Genomic DNA, 13,682 nt, shown 5'->3' on the forward strand with positions numbered 1-13,682 from the left:
GAGGGACTCCCCCATAAGAAAGTCAGAGGGGTCCCTCCACCACATCCGTCTTTGTGTGCAATTGTGAACTTCCTTACAGGTGTATAGAGATGAAGACTATCCAGACCACCCAGAAAACCTGAAATTAGATCCAATCGGAGAGATTCTGCAATCATTTCATGCTTTGTTGAACAATGGCACTCCCTTGAATAGTTTTTGATAAATATTTTTATGGTAGATATTATGAATTGAAGCCTCCAAGAACACCAGTTCTGTTTGGACTCTAATTCTCTAGGTTATTAAAAGGGCTGGTGCTTTGTAAAAGACCAAAAAAACCCCAACCCCTAAATCAATTTGTACAACTTATTAATACTTGAAAAAATATTACAGAAACCAATCAGATAACAAAGCAATTGGAAATTCATGGGGAGATTCTCACAAAGGATATTTGAGGTGGTTTATAAAGCAACCAGATAGAGATCAATCAATCCTCTCTGAGAATTTACCCCATTATTCACTTCAGTGAGAGAAAGACAAAGTTCAGAGTAAATAGGGGAGTTTCCAAGAATGATCACTTTGCAGTGTTCAACTACAAGAAAAGGAGAAAGAGAAAAATAGAGACTCTTTGCTGTCCTCTGACATCTCCCTCAACTTCTCCTCCAAACTCCACACCTTCTCTTTCATCAGAGCAGCAACTCTTCATCTGCAGACACTCAAACTCAGCTGCTACAGTATGGTTTAATCAGGAGTTGTTCACTATATAGTCTTTGGGTCCTTTAAACATGATTTTATATCTTGTTCCTCCTTCAAATTCTGGTAAGCATTTTGTAAAGAATTTAGAGCTGATGTATTGTCGAAGGCTTTCACGGCTGGCATACGATGGCTGGTGTGGGTCTTCCGGGCTGTGTGGCCGTGGTCTTGAAGTTTTGTTTCCTAACGTTTCGCCAGCACCATGATGCCGGTCACAGGTGCTGGCGAAACATTAGGAAACGTTAGGAAACAAAACTTCAAGACCACGGCCACACAGCCCGGAAGACCCACACCAGCCAATTTAGAGCTGACCTTGAGGAATGTATACAAGAACTATTAATGGGGGAAGGAAGGAACAAGCCATTAAGGAGGGTCTTGGAGAAGAGATTCCATAGTCCAGGGACAGAAGGAGGGGTGAACCCTTGATTTTATTTAAGGCAGTGTTGTCCAAACTTGGCCACTTTAAGATGAGTGGACTTCAACTCCTAGAATTCCCCAGCCAGCATGGCTGGGAATTGAAGTCCACTCATCTTAAAGTGGCGAAGTTTGGACAACACTGATTTAAGGGATGGGCCAAAACCTGGAACACTCACTGCCCCCAGCAAAGTTTAAGGCACAACTAGTATTTTTATGTTCCAAAACCTAATTTTATTTTTGATCAATGTTCCATATTCCTCTCATTTGGGCTACTCGTTCATTGACGAGAGAGATTTGTTTGCCTGCATGGCCATTTCTGAGAATTTTGTAGCATGTCAACTCAACTCTCCCAGGCAGATCCTAAACTTTGGTTCACACAACTTGTGAAGACCCAAGCAAACCATAATGCAGCTCATAAACTATGATTTCCATGTTGGGTTGTGCCTGTGCGTGGCATTACAGAGCAGAGATTGGCAAAAGGCTCCCTTTAGGATATAGAAGATAAATTCCAGTTCCCTCTTGTCCCCCTCCCCCCAGATTTTTTTTTTACGAAAAAAAATTTGCAGAAAAAGATGTTGTAGACAGAATGGACTCAGTGCAAATTCTGTCATTCCTCCCATCGGTGAAATATTTTCTCATCATTGCCCTTTATTATTATTATTAATAGGGAAGATAATCTGATTTGGCTTCAAGGGCCCCACTGGGAGGTTCCATTACTGTTCTGAGCTGTTCTCCAGGGCTGTTCTTCTGGAGGACTGTGATAGACTTTCCATGTGATGCTTTTCACAAGGTCACCTTTTCACCTGCTGCCTTCAAGCCATAGCAGAAGAAATACAGTAAATGTTCCTGGGATTCATTTCTGCCTTTTTCTGGCCAGAGAAGATGGTTGGCTGTGGGACAGGGTGGAACCCACAGCAAGAGGCAAGAAACTCTCAAATTTTGAATGCTTGATGTTTAAAGGCCTTGGATGTGGGATTTCAGGGCACCATTGTCAAACTTGCAAAATCCAACCAGGGCCTACAGATGGACATCAGGTATAGGTGGTCACACTTGTATTTCAGAGCATTCTCTTAATAATTTCTTCTTGTAAAAAGTCCTTTTCCTTCAATTGATATGCCAGTGTCTTCGCTGTAAAGGAAGCCAACATACAAGAAAGATGCACTCTTTAACTCTCTGGAAAAATATACTGAAAAGCAGAAATCAGATGTAAGATGGCTGTTATTGGTGATTGTTCTCCCTCCCTCCCTCCCTCCCTCCAATTTATATCCTGCCCTTCCTTCAGAAGCTCCAACTCTTGTGCAGAATATTCCACCCTCAATATCTAACAAAACACAAACACACAATATAGATCACCTTTATTGAACACTTTACTGTAACCATAAAAGTTACATGGGGTTTCATGGTCCATTTATGATACTTGCTTTCCCTGGTACAAACTGTCACAGAATGAAGACGCAGAAACAATGGGCATTAGGAGGATTCCTCCAAACAGCTTCTCCAGATGAGATGAACCTTTTTATGTACCCCAAAATGACTCAGCCAAACTACATCCTCTCAACAGCACATGACTTTAGAACATGTACTGGTCAGGGTTGCGACCCTCTTCTGTCACTTCCATAAACAAACCCTTCTGCCTTTATGGTCTGCTTTGAGCATGTCTTGTACATTATATTTTCATACATGTCCATTGGTACTATCAAATGGACTCTACATGACATAAGAGATGCAATAAAGATATTTGAACCAAAAAATACAAATCAATATATTTATGGTTTTATGTGGTTGCCCCTTCTAAGCCAAAACACAGGTCCTGAGAATTCAAGAATCAGAGAAAGCATAGTTCTATAGCTGAGAATTTGAAGGTAGGGTATAGATGAATAGAATCAAGTACATCATGAGTGGATCTTTATACGGAATTCAGCTGAAATCCTCCCCCACTCTATGGATTATATGGTTTCTCACCTGTGTGAATCTTTTTATGGGAAGTAAGAGAACTGCTCTGACTGAAGCTCTTTCCACACTCCATACATTCATATGGTTTCTCCCCTGTGTGAATCAATTTATGGGAACGAAGGGACCCATTTTCACGGAAACCCTTCCCACATTCAGTGCATTTATATGGTTTCTCCCCTGTGTGAATCCTTTTATGGGAAATCAGACTGCTGCTTTGACTAAAACATTTTCCACATTCCACACATTTATAAGGTTTCTCTCCTGTATGGATCCTTCTGTGGTAAGAAAGGGAACTACTGTTGCTGAAGCATTTTTCACATTCTACACATTTATATGGTTTCTCCCCTGTATGAATTCTTTGATGAGAAGTAAGATGACTGATGTCACTAAAACTCTTCCCACACACAACACATTTATATGGTTTCTCCCCTGTGTGAACACTTCTGTGACATGTAAGTTGACTGTTCCACATGAAGCTCCTTCCGCATTCCATACATTTATATGGTTTCTCTCCTGAGTGGCTCCTCTTATGGGAAATCAGGTGGCTGCTCTGACTAAAGCTTTTTCCACACTCCATACATTTATATGGTTTCTCCCCTGTGTGGACCCTTTTATGAGAAGTAAGTTTACCATTCTGAGTAAAGCTCTTTCCACACTCCATGCATTTATATGGTTTCTCTCCGGTATGGATACTTTTATGGGAAGTAAGGGAACCACTTTTTCGAAATATTTTCCCGCATTCCACACACTTATATGGCTTCTCTCCTGTATGGATTCTTTTATGAGATGTGAAATCACCACTCCACCTGAAGCTCTTTCCACACTCTGTGCAGTGATATGGTTTCTCTCCTGTGTGAATCCTTTTATGGGAAATAAGCTGACTACTCCACCTAAAGCTCTTTCCACACTCCATACATTCATAAGGTTTCTCTTCTGTGTGGATTATTTTATGAGAAGCCAGGGAACTGCTGTTGCTGAAACTTTCTCCACATTCTATACATTTATATGGCTTCTCCTCTGTGTGGATTATTTCATGAGACGTAAGGGAACTCTTCTTGCTGAAGCTCTTCCCACACTCCATGCATTTATAAGGCTTCTCCCCAGTGTGGATCCTTTTATGACAAGTAAGGTAACTGCTTTTTCTGAAGCTCTTCCCACACTCTGTACATTTATATGGTTTTTCCTTGCTGTGGATCCTTTTATGGGAAATCAAGTTACTCCTTTGATTAAAACTCTTTCCACATTCCATACATTTATATGGTTTCTCAACTTTATGATTTATTTTATGGGAAGTCAGGGAACTGCTGTTGCTGAAGCTTTCTCCAGATTCCATGCACCTATACAGATTCTCTCCCATGTTGATCCTTTGATCTATAGAAACAGTCCTACTATAAGACTTTTTGACATCTCTGCATTGATACTGTTGTCTCTTTGTGTGATTTGTGTAATATTTTTTTAAATCAAATTTGTCTTTGCAGATGATCATTCTTTTCCCCAAACACCTTCTCTTTGTTTTCTCTTGGTGATTTTGCTCCACAAGAAAGCCTTGAATTGGACCACATGGGGAAGTCACACATCTCTTTCTCTCATTAGTTGACTGGTACTTCTCACTTCTTTTTGATTCCACTTCATGTCCCAGCTTCTCTTTTTCTTCTTCCTGCTGCAGTGTTTGGAATTGTGGCCTATAATTCTCATCCTCCTGGCCATTAGCTCCTTCTGCAAAGAATGGAAAACGCAGTGAAAGGACATACTGATCAAACTAGAACCTGCTGTTCAGAATCTTTAAAGGCTCTTCTGCTGACCAACATAAAATCATGATTGCAGGAAAATCAAATAGGCGCAAGTTCATATGTACAAAATTGCATGGCATACAAATTGACAGTGTCTACTTTTCAGTAGTAGAAACCATTAAAAAATCTATTCAGCTTATACAAACCAACCCACCAGTGTGTGCTGTCCCAGTTCCTCTCTCAAATTAATTATATATATATTTTGTATGAAATCTCAACATGTATCAAGTAGAAAATAACACAGAAACAAGCCTTAACATTAATTCTAGTGGGGCCAAATGGGACAATTGGAGTGGAGGGGACAGTCAACTAAATATAATTTGCAACCTGTCACTTCCTACCTATTGTGGACTACCAACCATTTCCTATTCATTCTTTTCTTCCTGCAATCACCATAATCCTGTGGTTGATCTAATAACTCAATATGATGAATTTCCACAACATGAAACATTTCATCCAGAATCTCAAGGCTCATAATGGTGTGTGTGTGTGTGTGTGTGTGTGTGTGTGTGCTTCACAGCCATATTAATGGGTATTCCTCTATTTCTGCAGTTGTCCAAAAATATGGTGTAACTTGTGCCCTGCCCTGAGAGATGAGCTCTAATCTGTCTGATGAAATACACCTGTGAGTGGTCCTGTTTCATCATGTCCTCATGTCCTCCACAATGTCGAATGAGACATGGCTGGGCTACGATGGGTCCAAGAGTCTCAGACATTCTCGCTTGCAAGCCAGAGTCAAAATATATTGAGGCACCCTGTCCTGGGGAAATGGGGCTGGGTGCTTCCTGAGACACTGGCGCCCTGGTCATCCCATGAAAACCCCACAAGCAGCAGCCAGAAATCCAGGGGAAATGAAAAAGAACATTATGGAAAAAAGGAAGGACATTTGATCAGATAGAAACTCAAACATTCTCTAATGAAAACACACTCAAGTATCAGAAGTAATCACATTACATATTCAACCAGGTAGTTGTTAATCTATTCCCTTCCTTGGACCTTCTCCTGCTGGCCAAGAGAAGATGCCCGATTGGGGAATGTGTTGGTGACATCTGAGCATGAAATATCTCTTTGGAGCATCTGAGGGCACAGCAGGGGAGACGTACCCAGAAAAGATACATTTCCTGCATTCTCCAGCATGACTTCTCTGTGCAGGGCTTTTTGGTCAGGATCCAACAGAGCCCACTCTTCCTTGGAGAAATAGACAGTTACCTCCTCAAAGGACACGAGAGCCTGCAGGGGGAAAGGAAAGGAAAGCCAAGATTTGCAATGAATTGAACGCTAATTTTCTACACAATTCAGACTTTTGTGTGAGAACATCAACATAGTCTTTGAGTGGTAAAATGTGAGATACAAGTTTAAGTCACTTGACTGATTCCGTAGAACTATACTTTTATTGATTTATTTAATCAATTTGCAAGCCACCTCAATTGCCATGGCAATTCTAGGGAACTTACAACTACATTACAAAAAGAGCTTTAAAAAAAGCAGACAAGCTAAAATCAGTGGGTAGGAATAGCTGAGGAAACAACAACCACAAGCAGAAAATAGCAATCCAGCTTAGAAAAGGGGTCATGAATTGCCTTGCTGAAACAGTCATGTCTTCAGGGCTTTCCATTCTGGGCCTTGTTGACTTCAGTGGCAATGCTGTTCCAGAACGCAGGAGCACCCACAGTGCCTCAGAGAGAGCAACCACCGTAGCCCCCTGGCTCAACTGGCAAATGGGCCTCAGACACACCACCTATCAGCGGCTTCAATCCTTCCTGGGTTTTGAAAAAGGAATTTCTGGGGGTGTCGTCTCTGTCATTTTAGCCGAGGGTCTGTTTCGGCCCCCGAGGGACCAATCCTGCCTATGCTCAACACCTTCACAGAAGAGCTGGGAGAACTCATCCAGGGATTTGTTTGGGGGCCTTCAAGATGCAGACAAGGCACAGCACAATTTCTGCTTTTCCACAGATTTCAGGGAAGCCGTTTGTGTTCTGAAGTAATGCCACTGGCTGCATGGGAGCTAAGAAAGTGAAGCTGAAGAGGAAATTACAACGATTTTGCAAAGCTGCCTTGGTTGACATTCCATGTGGGAGTACAAATAGCAGTATTCTCCACTAAGAACAGAAGGCCTCCATATGTCCCCCTGCATCTTCTCTGCTCTTTCTCCTCCTACCTGAGCTGAAGGTCCAACTGCTCTTTCAAAGATACTAGAAAAAGGAGAGGATCCTGCAAACACCATTGACATCATCCTACTCTCTGTGAGGGAGACAAAAGCAATGGAGACATTAAAGAACATCATTAGTAAAATATGGAGAAATATTGCACAAAAGAGGCCAGAGAGAATGAAAGATGGAACTCTGAAGGACCTTCCCCACCTCCTGAAGTGTCACAACATGGATCTTCCTTGGAGATCCCCCTGAGAAGCAGCTCCCTTCCTCCCTCAGGATCTTCCATGACAGACTCCAAGAATGGTCTCTGGGCCTGCTGTATCTCGAGAAGCAAAGAACAGAATACAATGGAACAGCACACAAGATGAACTGGATTCTCATACTCTGTCCTCAACTTTGAAACTTAATCTCTTGATGTCCATCAATGGAGATGAAAAACAACAATGAAAGAATTGTCCCAAATACATCTTCTGGAAGGAGACACTTTGCCTAAAGAGTTAAACATCTCCTCATATCATTTATGCTCAGAATCTCTAGTATGAAGACAATTAATTAATGAATTAATAAATTCATACAGTTCATGAACTGAACAACCTTGAAAGCTAAAAAGATGAAGTTCTCTCACCTGCAGTTCTTCCTGCTTCTCCTCCTCTGCCTGGCTCAGCAGGAAGCCTTCGGCCAGGGCCACCGCCTGGGAACTAGTCTCTGCCCCACATTCCCGCACCCAGCGCGCCATCTCCAGGGGCAGGACTGCCAGGAACTGCTCCAGGATCAACAGGTCCAGCATCTGAGCCTTCGTTCGTCTTTCTGGCTGTAGCCACTGACGGCAAAGGTAGTGGAGGTGCCTGCAAAGCTCTCGTGGCCCCTTGGACTCCTGGTAATGTTCCTTCCTGAAGTGCCAACACCAGGCCTCTGAACTGATGGCTTCTTCCTCCAGGATCTTCTGCCTGGTTCTTGCGCAGATCTCCCCACATCTGGCAGGCTGAGCAGCAGGAGGGCCTTTTCCAGCTCCTTCACCTACTGGGTGTTGTTCCCTCATTTCTTCTCTGTTCCCTAACACAGACCCAAATGGGGCCAACAGATCTCCTGGTTCTCCAACGATCTTTCCATTCATATGATCTGAATTGTATGAAGAGAAAGAACAGAAATTGCTTCAGCTGATACATCCGAGGGCAACACAAAAGACATTTCCAGAAGTTCAGAGACATGGTACCAGCTTTGACCCTTTAATAACCCAGGGAGGTAACGCCACGAAAAAAGAAAATTTATGAGGAAAAACATATAATTTGGAGTCAGTCCATGCATGGGAAAAGGAAGAAGAATATTCCTCTGTCAATTAGGGAAGAAATAGATTGGGGAGATCTTGGATTTCTTTTTCCTCACCCTGAAGAAAACATGAAACCTTCCTTTTTAAGAGCCTTGCCCTACTTTCATGCAAGCAGGCAGGAAGAGTTCATGCAAGACGCCAAACCCAACTAGCCAACCGCCGCAATGGGCTCTGTTTCCACAAAATGCAAAGTCCAAAGAGGATTGTGGCAATGCTACTCCAGGTTCACAAGATTCCCACTGTGCACAAAGGATGCAACATCATTTTAAGCCCACCAAGCACTCTTCTGTGCAAGCGCAGCCAGAGTCTCATGATGGTCTCCGTTCCTGCAAAAGTTTTGGTCTGTTGGAAATGCTGGCAATGGGGGGTGGGCGGGGTGGAGTGGGGTGGAGGGCTCCCCCAGGTCCCCTCCTCCTTCCTGAGGATCCTGGGCCTTTTCCAGGGGCCAACGCAGCAGGTCTGGCGCTCTGCCCGCCCCCCTGCCTGGCACGTGCATGCAAAGGGGCGACAAGGGGACATGGGGCCAGGGTCTCCCCTCCTCCCCAGGATTCAAAAGACTGAAGCTGGATGAGGCCTTTGCAAGACGCCCGTCCGTTCCCAAGAGGAGGCTTCCCACGAGAAGGGCTCTGCGCTCACCCAGACAGAGTCACGTGTGGGTCCCCGTCCCTGCAAGACTTCCGTGCAGCCTCTTTGCCTCCTGGAAGCCTCAAAGGGTTAAGGCGAGCGAGTGCAGCGTCCTAGAGGGCCAGGCGCTCGGCGATGTCACTCACCCCTTTGTGCTCCCCCCTAAAACCCCGGCAGGCAAAGCGGTCAGGCGCATGCCCAGTTCTCTCCTGAAGCTCGGAGGCTGTCACTTCCGCCCCGTGAAGCGCCCCCTGGTGGGGTCCCTTTGCAATGACAGGGGATTCCGCTAGGGAGGCCGCAGTTTTCAGTGGAGGAGGAGATCGACGGACTCCGACGTCTCAGTGCTTACGCCTTCAAGAACTTTCTTCCTGATACTGGCAGAGTTCCCTAAGGCAGAAATCGTGGTTACAGGCCATACTGTGGCTTGCTTGGCCTGCCTTAGCAGGTTTCAGGAATCCGGGATTAGGACTGGCCCGAGGGGGCTGGATTTCCTCACGTAAATTGCAACACCCGAGTCAAAGCGAATCTTTCAAGAACCTTCTAGAAACTCTGAACAGTCAACGTCTGGAAAAAGAGATTTTAAATGGTCTGCAATCTTGGAAAGGCGGATAATGTCTGAAGCCCAGAACAAATACTCTTTTTCTTCATATGAAATGATTGTAGCTCTGAGTGAACTATAGCTACTCACAAGAAGGTGAACAAAACCCTCTCAGAAATGGATGAGAACAGCCAAAGGAGGGAAATGAGGGGATGGAAAATAAAACATACAACTTGAGCATTTTGGTTTCTCAGGGAGCAAACAGATCTGAGGTGATAGAGAGAGGGTGTCTGGAACAGGAGCAATGGGTTGATTAAATTAAGATCCTGGAGAAGGTGACAGATACCAGCTGAAAAAAGACTTGAACTTGGAGAAACTGCTCAGAGACATACATTTTACCTCAGAAAAGAAACAATGGTGGACCGTTTAAGGGGGCAGTAAAGTAAGTGGTTCCAAAGAAATGGTGGAATTCCTTTAAAAAAGCAAAGACAGAGAGGCACCAAGTGTTGGAGTGTGAATATAACACTGATTTAATAAACTAACAGGAGGAGAAATGCTGTCCATGAGGAGATAAAGCTGTTTTATTATGGATTAAGAAGAGCTGAAAATATGCCTCAGAAAACATGAGTAGACATAGAGGAGGCTAAATGGCTTCCAGAGAAACAGAAGGCAGCTTAAATATTTTGAGATCATGAAGAAACCAATTTGCCTCGGGGGGGGGGGAATAAGCCCTCAGGGGAGGGTTACACCTTTTATTAGTAAATAAATAAAGTAAATATGGAATATTGTAAAGGGAGTAAGTGATAAACAGCATGGAGGAACATACAAAAAATAGGTATATTTTGTGTCTGAACGTATGCAAAAAGGGAAGGATGTTACAGATCTGAATGAAGCTGGTCTGATTGTGAAGAGCTGATATGGGGAATACATGCATGGAAATGAATATGGCGTCTACCTGACAACTGGAAGCATGGCTATTGTTGTTCCTCTGTGCAAAAGGAAAAGGTAAAAGCAAATGAGAAACTACTTGGGGGGTTACTTTGTTCAACATGCATATGACAGGGTTTGGCTGGGTAGGTATGAGAGGTGATATTGAGCAACACATCCAACCAGGGGATGTTGAAACCTCTTTTTCCACTCTTCAGCAGGTCCTTGAGAAATGCGTGAATGTGAGAACTTTGACTACACAACTGTTGGATTAGAGGAAGTGTATGATAGGAACCCATTTGAATTATGGTAGGTTGGTTGTTGAATGTGGTTCAAGACAGAGGAGCTTTTAATGGAGTTCAGATCAGGTTTGTAGCTTGTGGGTGTTTTTCTGTTGAAGATACAAGCCTTCACTTGAAAGGGTATCATTCAGGAGAAGACCATAGTGTATTTTGTATTATCCAAGAATGTAGGACTACAACAATAGTCTTAAGTGACAGGAAAGCAGACTCTGTTTAGTTTTAGGGAGCAGGTTCCTAATGGGAAGAGTAGCTTGATAGTGGTACCAATTCCCTAAGGAGGTGGTGGGTTTCCAGCTACTCTGTGTTCAAGCAGAGGCTGAACAGCTGGCTGTCGGTAATGCCTTCATTTGGATTTCTGCACTGAGAAAAACGTGGGATTCAGGAGCCCCCAGGGATGCTGAGAGTGTAAGGAAGCACCCCTGTTGGAGAAAAGCAGAGGTAGGGCATGGCCAGAGAGACCATGCCATCAGGGGCTTTCTCCAAACAAGGCTTTTGTTGCCCTTGTTCTGCTCAACCAGGAAACTTTCCTGCTTTCTGCTTACCTAGGAAGCCTCATAGTCTGGGAAGTTGTTGGTAAGAACCTAAAAGGCTCCTTCATGAAGGGTTTCACCGTTCCTTCTAGGGACCCATGTGAAACAGTGAAGAAAAATGGTGGGGTGTCCAATGCAACCTATTTGGCATATCCCATCCTTCAAACCCACATCCTTCCACCCTCTTCTGCTGTGGTTCACATATTCTCCCACCATAACCACCCCTCTCTGGGCAAGAGATGGCAAAAAGATTCTAAAAAGAAATTGTAGCCATCTTCCAACCACCATCCTTTTTGGAGAGATCTCATGAAAAGAGGAGGATCATCAGATATTGAACCTAGGTCTGCTAATCATTGTGGATCATAAATCAGACTTCAACATTTCTAACAAGGCTAGGGCTGAGTTCCAAATTAATTGAAGCAAGATGCCCACCATGTATGGTACCTCATTCTACATGATGGCTGTGAAGCTCAGGCAGTCCTCGACTTATGATGGCAGTTGGGACCAGCGTTTCCATCATTAAGCTAAGCAATGAGGTCATAAAGCATGACCACATCACTTAGTGACAGCAATCCCTGCAGTCCCGGTTGCTGTCGTTAACTGAATCCCATGGATGTTAGGTGAGGCAACTTCTTACCAGCTTCCCACAAGCAAAGTCAGTAGAGAAGCCAGCAGGAAGTTGGAAGTCTCAGGCCTGCAGGCAGGTAAGTGGCTGCTGCCGGGTGGGAGAGGGAGCGAGGGGGTGCACGAGTGGCTGGGGAGGGCACGAGCACAGAGGGGCTGGGTGAGGTTGCACAGGTGGAGGAGACTAACCCCAGCTACTTGCAACCTTCTCTGCTGGCTTCCCCACTGACTTTCTGGGGAAGCCGGCAGGGAAGGTTGCAAATGGCAATCACATGACGGTGGGGCACTGCAACGGTTGTAAGTGCAAACCAGTTGCCAAGCACCCAGATCACAATCATGTGATTGCAGGGGTGCTGGGATGGCCAGAACTCCAAAGACCGGTCATAACCACCATTTGTTCAGTGCGGCTGTAACTTTGAACGGCTGCTGAACGAATGGTCATAGGTTGAGGATTACCTGTATGTAGGTTTTGCTATGTGATGTGCTCATTTATTTATAATGGCAGGAGCAAGCCTTTTCTTTTGATAAAATGGCATTACTACTGCCTAGACAATCTTTCATCAATCCTTAATTTAAACTTTTTGTAAACGTATAAGGAATATATTGTAACACTTTGAATCATGTATGTTCAGCTATTTAAAGAGTACTACTGAAGGGGAATTTGGGGGTCAAAGTAAAAGCCCTCCACCCAAAGACCTCTTCCCTGTCAGGTTCAGCTGGCACTGCACGCCTAGGAACTTGCCCAGCCGCGCTTTAGTCAATTTCACCGCTCGAGCGCTAGCGCAGAAAGAGGAAATGCAAAACCACGAGCTAATGAATGGGCCACCTGGTGCCACTTCACTAATCTGGAGCGGATGCGTTGTGTTAATGCCAGAGGGCCGCGGGCGTTTCTCTGTCGAACGGGGCAAACCTTACATTCCCAAGGAAACAAAGTATGGGCTTGGCTATGGGGTCTCCAATTAGGACCAACTCTTTCTGGGTATCTGGAGGAAAAAATTGCTCGGATCCATTCCCAGTTGGATACCAAGTGTGGGGGATGGCCTGTGGAGATGCCTGGGGACCGTGCTTACCCTGTTATCCTGTTGGGCCCAAGGATGTGGACAAGGTCCTCCAGTCTGTAAATGCCACCACTCATCAGTTAGATCCATGCCCCTCCTAGCTGGTTAAGGCAGCTCAGGAGGTAACATGTGGGTGGGTCCAGGCGAGGGTGAGTTCATCTTTGAGAGAGGGAGTGTTTCTGGCTACCTTTAAAACAGTGCTGGTGCACCCCCTCCTCAAGAAACCATTGCTGGATCTCACCATACTGGACAATTTTCATCCAGTCTCCCACCTTCTCATTTTGGGGAAGGTAGTTGAAAAAGTGGTGGCACTGCAGCTCCAGAGGATCCTGGATTAAATGGATTATCTGGATCCTTTTCAGTCGGGTTTCAGGCCCAGATATGGATGGAAACAGCATTGGTCGCACTCTTGGATGATCTCTCGTGGGAGCGGGATGGGGATAGTGCATCCATCCTTGTTCTTCTTGACCACTCAGTGGCTTTCAGTACCATTGATCATGGTATCCTTTTGGGTCGGCTTGGGGAGTTGGGGGTGAGTGGTGCAGTTTTGCACTGATTCACCTCCTTCCTTCAAGGCTGGTCCCAACTGGTGTTGATAAGGAGCGAGAGGTCCAGCCCACAGCTCCTCCTTTGTAGGGTGCCACAGGGTTCAGTGCTCTCTCCACTCCTTTTTTAACTTCTACATGAAACCACTGGGTAAGATCATCCAC

At 44.7% G+C, this 13,682-nt stretch overlaps 1 protein-coding gene across 1 annotated transcript; it reads right to left on the reverse strand.

Moving 5' to 3' along the window:
* Positions 1-2,490: 2,490 nt before the first annotated feature.
* Positions 2,491-8,998, reverse strand: LOC103052086 (uncharacterized). The gene is made up of 6 exons (XM_088151269.1): positions 8,645-8,998; positions 7,668-8,161; positions 7,250-7,364; positions 7,048-7,130; positions 5,993-6,119; positions 2,491-4,815 (listed from the first exon to the last, which is right to left on the reverse strand). The coding sequence occupies exons 1-6, from the start codon at positions 8,886-8,888 to the stop codon at positions 3,086-3,088; spliced, it is 2,793 nt and encodes a 930-aa protein (XP_088007395.1). The 5' UTR covers positions 8,889-8,998; the 3' UTR covers positions 2,491-3,085.
* Between the last annotated feature and the right edge of the window lie 4,684 nt (positions 8,999-13,682).

Source organism: Python bivittatus, unplaced genomic scaffold (assembly GCF_059951505.1).
Source record: "Python bivittatus isolate LINGU-HERP-01145 unplaced genomic scaffold, Pbiv_v1 ctg000650_np1212, whole genome shotgun sequence".
Classification (NCBI taxonomy): domain Eukaryota; kingdom Metazoa; phylum Chordata; class Lepidosauria; order Squamata; family Pythonidae; genus Python; species Python bivittatus.

Coding starts and splice junctions, on each gene's coding strand:
- LOC103052086 (XM_088151269.1), bottom strand. CDS start 8,888: ATGTCCCCTTGTCGCCCCTTTGCATGCACGTGCCAGGCAGGGGGGCGG. Junction 7,365..7,667: donor AGAAGCAGGAAGAACTGCAG/GTGAGAGAACTT, acceptor TTGCTTCTCGAG/ATACAGCAGGCCCAGAGACC. Junction 4,816..5,992: donor AGGAAATGTATCTTTTCTGG/GTACGTCTCCCC, acceptor CATTCTTTGCAG/AAGGAGCTAATGGCCAGGAG.